Source organism: Sapajus apella, unplaced genomic scaffold, assembly GCF_009761245.1.
Source record: "Sapajus apella isolate SASKATOON/1434 unplaced genomic scaffold, GSC_monkey_1.0 scaffold126, whole genome shotgun sequence".
NCBI classification, from domain to species: domain Eukaryota; kingdom Metazoa; phylum Chordata; class Mammalia; order Primates; family Cebidae; genus Sapajus; species Sapajus apella.
Window position 1 is genome coordinate 1,242,675 of NW_022437066.1, and position 5,756 is coordinate 1,248,430.

The 5,756-nt window shown below is 59.3% G+C and overlaps 1 protein-coding gene across 9 annotated transcripts in view; it reads right to left on the reverse strand.

The window, feature by feature from the left end:
* TRAF2 (TNF receptor associated factor 2) overlaps positions 1-4,743 on the reverse strand; it is a 33,939-nt gene extending 29,196 nt beyond the window's left edge. For 2 of the 9 annotated variants that reach the window (XM_032261803.1, XM_032261807.1), the window contains exons 1-2: positions 4,688-4,733; positions 1,042-1,124 (exon numbers count right to left, since the gene is read on the reverse strand). Coding sequence is in view for 3 of the 9 variants with exons in the window: in XM_032261800.1 (XP_032117691.1) it covers positions 1,042-1,124; positions 1,200-1,202 (86 nt within the window). In the remaining 6 variants the exon portion in view is untranslated. The other 7 variants (XM_032261799.1, XM_032261798.1, XM_032261800.1 and 4 more) reach the window with 6 other exon arrangements.
* Between the last annotated feature and the right edge of the window lie 1,013 nt (positions 4,744-5,756).

Here is a 5,756-nt window from a genome sequence, read left to right on the forward strand (position 1 = left end):
GCTCTGTCCCCAGGCTGCAGTGCAGTGGCACAGTCTCGGCTCACTGCAACCTCTGCCTCCAGGGCTCAAGCATTTCCCCTGCCTCAGTCTCTCGAGCAGCTGGGACATAGCTGCGACACCACGCCTGGCTAATTTTTTGTGTATATATATATTTTTCTTTTGAGACGGAGTCTCACTCTGTCGCCAGGCTGGAGTGCAGTAGCACAATCTCTGCTCACTGTAACCTCCTCCACCTGGGTTCAAGTAATTCTCCTGCCTCAGCCTCCCAAGCAGCTGGGACACAGGTGTGCGACACCACGCCCAGCTGATTTTTTTGTATTTTTAGTAGAGATGGGGTTTCACCATGTTGGCTGGGATGGTCTCAGTCTCTTGACCTCATGATCTGCCCACCATGGCCTCCCAAAGTGCTGAGCCACCGTGCCAAACCTAATTTTTATATTTTTAGTAGAGATGAGGTTTCACCATGTTGGCCAGGCTGGTCTTGAACTCCTGGCCTCATGCGACCCACTCACCCCAGCCTCCCAATGTGCTGGGATTCCAGATGGGAGCCACTGTGCCCAGCCCATTACAACATTTAAAAAACAAACACACTTTCCCTTTTTCCTCCAGGAAGGACAGTGGATGCTGACTGCTCTGTGCCTGGACACCAGCCCCCAGATGGGAACCTCGCTGTGCTACTGGAGCCTGGCTGATGCCTCCAGGCAGGTCAGCTCAGCCACAGGCCCTCATGCTGCACACCTGCTCTGTTGTCTTTCCAAGGCCCAAGTTGCCAAAAAAGTGTCCTGGAAGCTTTGGGTCACTTGCATCCTTGAAGAAGCATGGACCCATCCACCAGCCAGAGCGGCAGCAGGAAGGCTGTGGCCACAGCAGTGAAGAAAACGAAGTCCCACAACGTGGCCCTGACACAGCAGCGTGGGTCACCTGGTCCCAGGACTGCTCGCCTGAGAGTGGCTGACCTTTCCCAGCAGGCCCAGGACTGGCAAGTCGCAGAAAGACCCAAGAGGCCAGAACACCGCTGAGGTCCTTCCCTCATCCTCTCATCTCTGCTCAGTTTGCTGCCTCAGAAAGAGGTCTTCCTCTTCCCAGCTCTCAGGACTGCTCCGCCATTCACCAGGGTTTGTCACCTACAAACCCGGGAGGCTTTCATTTTTCTTTACAAAGAGGGGCTCGCTATGTTGCCCTGGCTGGAATACACTAACCATTCACAGGCATGATCACTGCACACTACAGGCTGGAACTCCTGGGCTCAAGTGATCCTCCCGCCAGTCTCTCAAGTGGCTGGGACCACAGGTGAGTGCGCCTCCATGCCCCAGCTACCCAGGATGCTTTCTGAGCCATTCCTTGTCCAAATCACAGGCCAATCCCACTGGCCCCTTCTCTGGCCTCCACCCTGCCCTCTGCTCCTTCACACCCACATCAGAAGGGCACCCCTCACTAAGGGCTCCCCAAGAGCATCCTGAGCACTGAGAAGGCAACCCAGCCACGGGGTTTAGCCCCATCTGGCCTTGTCCCCACCCCGTCCTCAGGATGCCCCCTATCCCCCTGCTCTCCTGTTTTCTGAATGCACTGAACCCTGAACACCTTCGCCCTGCTTGGAGGAGCCCCCAGTGCTGGTCCCTGTGGATGTGCACACCTGCCCCATGACAACCCTGAGGTGGGCCTAAGAAACCTGTGCCCAGGACAAGGCCCAGCAGCCTTCCAAAACTTGCCTCTAACCTCCATGTAATGTCCTCAGATCTCAAAAAGTGGAAGGAAAGTTTACTTGTAAACCCTGAAAAAGGGCCACTATTAGCTGGGTGAGGTGGCTCACACCTGTAATCCCAGCACTTTGGGAGGCTCAGGTGGTAGATCACCTGAGGTCAGGAGTTCAAGACCAGGCTGGCCAACATGGTGAGACCCTGTCTCTACTAAAAGTACAAAAAATTAGCCAGGCATTGTGGTGTAAGCCTGTAATCCCAGCTACTCGGGAGGCTGAGGCAGGAGAATCGCTTGAACCTGGGAGGCGGAGGTTGCAGTGAGCCAAGATTGTACCAGTGCACTCCAGCCTGAGCAACAGAGTAAGCCCTTCCGAAAAACACACACAACAAAACAAAACAAATAGAAAAATACAACAAATTAGCCAGGTGTGATGGTGTGCACCTGTGGTCCCAGCTACTCAGAAGGCTGAGGTGGGAGGACCACTTGAGCCTGGGAGGAGGAGGTTGCAGGGAGCCCAGGTTCCCAACATAGAGTGTGGCCTCCAGCCCCCACCCCCACGCCTCCCTCTCCTCCGCCAGACACTCCTCACAGGCATGGCCTCACATGACCATCATGTTGCCCTGACACAGTGGGAGGGGCAGGGATCATTATTCCTGTTTCCAGATGAAAACACAATCCCAGAAAGCCAGGCCACAGTAGGGAGCCTGGTCCAAGGCCCCTGAGGTCCCACGGATGACCACAGTGCACGCTGGGGTTCTTTGTGCTTAGAGACTCCTTAAGTATTTTATTTGAATCTCATTTATAATATATTTTAAGAACGAAAATCATCACGAATACTCAAAAGTGCTACACCGAAACTTTACCACACTTCTGACAGTACCCCAATCTGTTCCCACATTGGCATAAAACTTGAGGCCAGGTGCGGCGGCTCACACCTATAATCCCAGCACTTTAGGAGGCCAAGACAGATGTGTCATGAGGTCAAGAGATTGACACCATCCTGGCCAACAAGGTGAAACCCCGTCTCTACTAAAAATGCAAAAATTGGGCCAGGCGAGGTGGCTCACGTCTATAATCCTAACACTTTGGGAGGCTGAGGCAGGTGGATCACGAGGTCAGGAGTTCGAGACCAGCCTGGCCAACACAGTGAAACCCTGTTTGTACTAAAGATACAAAAAAATTAGCCAGGCGTAGTGACGGGCGAGACTCCATCTCTAAATAAATAAATATCTTTTTTAAAAAATACAAAAATTAGCCGGGCGTGGTGGCATGCACCTGTAGACCCAGCTCCTTGGGAGGCTGAGGCAAGAGAATTGCTTGAACCTGGAAGGCAGAGATTGCAGTGAGCTGAGATCGTGCCACTGTACTCCAGCCTGGGCAACAAGAGTAAAACCCTGTCTCAAAATAAACGGATAAAATTATAATTTTAGATGTAACCCCATCTTTTTCAGGCTGAACATAATACCAAATAGAAGCTTGGTAACAACCTAAACTCCTAACAATTGTTTATACAAAAGGATCAAACACAAGTGTGGCAGGAGAGGAGCTCTTGAATCTTTTTTTTTTTTTTTGAGACGGAGTTTCACTCATGTTACCCAGGCTGGAGTGCAGTGGCGCGATCTCGGCCCACCGCAACCTCCGCCTCCTGGGTTCAGGCAATTCTCCTGCCTCAGCCTCCTGAGTAGCTGGGATTACAGGCACGCGCCACCATGCCCAGCTAATGTTTTGTGTTTTTAGTAGAGACAGGGTTTCACCATGTTGACCAGGATGGTCTCGATCTCTTGACCTCGTGATCCACCCGCCTCGGCCTCCCACAGTGCTGGGATTACAGGCTTGAGCCACCGCGCCCGGCCGAGCTCTTGAATCTTACAAGTGTTCATGCACAATACATTTAGTTTCTCTTATTAAAATCTAGGGCCGTTAACAGGGAGAGAGACTGAGTGAGTGCCGCAATTCTGTCCCTTAAGACCGTGTGGCCACACAGCGGGGCCCGTTCTCAGTCTGGGTTTCCCTTGACTTGACCCGGACAAGACTCCCTCCCCCTCCAAGCCCCGTCTTCACCGGCTGTCAGGCGGAGCTCCTCCGCCCTACACCGAGCGCGGGCTCGGCGCTCCTCCGCGCTGACCCTCGGCCCTCAGGACCTCACAACGACAACGGCAAACACCCAGCTCTGGCCCTGACCGCTCCTGACCCCGGGCTGCACGTGGCCGCCTCCCGAGGGCCACGGTGCTGGGACCCCCTCATCTCGGCCGGCAAGCGCCCGCCCTCGGCCGCTCGGGCCGGATTGCTGCACGTGCCACCTCTTTTTCTCGGCTCAACGTTCCACCGACACCGCGGCTACCGCCCGGCCCGGGCCCCGTCCGCCGCAGCCCACCCGGCCCCGCCCGCCCGCGGCCCAGGGGACTTTTCACCCAGGCTCAGGCGGGTCTCCCTCCGCTCCGACCCGGCGGCTCCCACGCCGCTCAGCAGGAAGGCAGCGGGGCTCCGCCCCCGGCCCCACGGGTTTTCGCCGACCCGCCCGGGCACGCAGCCGAGTGGGGGCGCGGGGCTTCGGGGACTGACACCTGAGCGGGGACGGGGGGGACGGGGCGCGGGGGAGGGGCGGGGGAGGGGCGGGGGAGGGGCGGGGGAGGGGCGGGGGAGGGGCGGGGCCGGGCCGGGTGGGCCGCCCACGGGCCGCAGGCGAGGCTGGGACCCGCGACCCCGCGCGAGACCCCCGGCCGCGCCCCGCGCTGCTCCGAGGACGGCCGCGCGCGTTCGCGAACTTTCCCGCGCCGGCCCCGCTCCGACTTGGTTTCCGGCCCAGCCGCTCAGAGAAATCCCCCCGGGCCGGCCCCGCCCCCGTCCCGCCGCCTCTCCCGCCTCCGCCCCCGCTCCCGCTCCGGCCCGGGGTCTTCCCGAGAGGCGGCCGCGCCCGCGCCCGACCCCGCGCCCGACCCCGCGCCCGCGCCCGCGCCCGCGCCCGCACCCGACCCCGCGCTCGCCTCACCCAACGGTCGCCGCGCGCCCGGAACCGAAGGCCCGCCCCGCCTCCGCCCCCGACGCCGCCGCTCCGCTAATGGACGGAGACGGGAGCCAACCATAGGAAGCCATAGCGAGCGCCATTGGCCAGATCCCGCCCCGCCCCCGACTGCGACTGACGGACTGAGACAGCATCCAACCAGCGATCCTGGAGGAACCGCAGCGGGCTCCGATTGGTCCGCGCTGAGACGGCCTGTGTGCTTAAGCCGCTCTCTGCTTTGGGCTGGAAGATCAGGCGCTGGTGCGGGGGCCGCGCCCCTTGGGTCCACGCGGCTCCCTTCCCCGGGTGCGGCGAGGCCCTCGCTTCCCCCCCGCGGCTCCGCGCGGAGACCCCTGCCGCAGACCCGAGAGGAGAGCCGAGAGTCCGGGCCGGGCGGGACCCGTTCCCACGAGGCGAGCGTCGCGGGACGCGGGGCCCTGCGGGGCGGCCGCACCTGCCGGACACCTGCGGGTCCCTCTGCCTCCCCCGGTGCCGGGCGCGGAGCGGAGCGTCCGTTTGGGTCACATTTATGAGAAACAGGACCAAAAGAAAAAGAATGCTGCACAATTATGTAAGGTACTAAGGATCTGCGGTCTCCTTCTGGGGTGAGGAATATTCCGCAGCCAGACAGCGGCGACGGTCGCCCGAGGTGGCCCGCGTGCTCATCCACTGGGTTGTGCACGTTTAGTTTTTTTTATTTGGAGACAGAGTCTCTCTGTCGCCAGGCTGGAGTGCAGTGTCTCGGCTCCCTGCAACCTCCGCCTCCCGGGTTCAAGCGATTCTCCTGCCTCAGTCTCCCGACTACCTGGGATTACAGGCACGCGCCACCACGCCTGGCTAATTTTTGTATTTTTAGTAGAGACAGGGTTTCACCACGTTGGCCAGGCTGGTCTTGAACTCCCGACCTAAAGTGAAAACACAACCTGTGGCCTCCAGACACACAAACGAAAACAGTGTCCTTGGCCGCGAAAACAGTGGCTGTCCTGGGAGTCCTGTGGGCTTCATGGGGGAGGCAGTGCTGTCATCTGCCCAGGAGAAGGGGGCTGCAGCAGGTTCT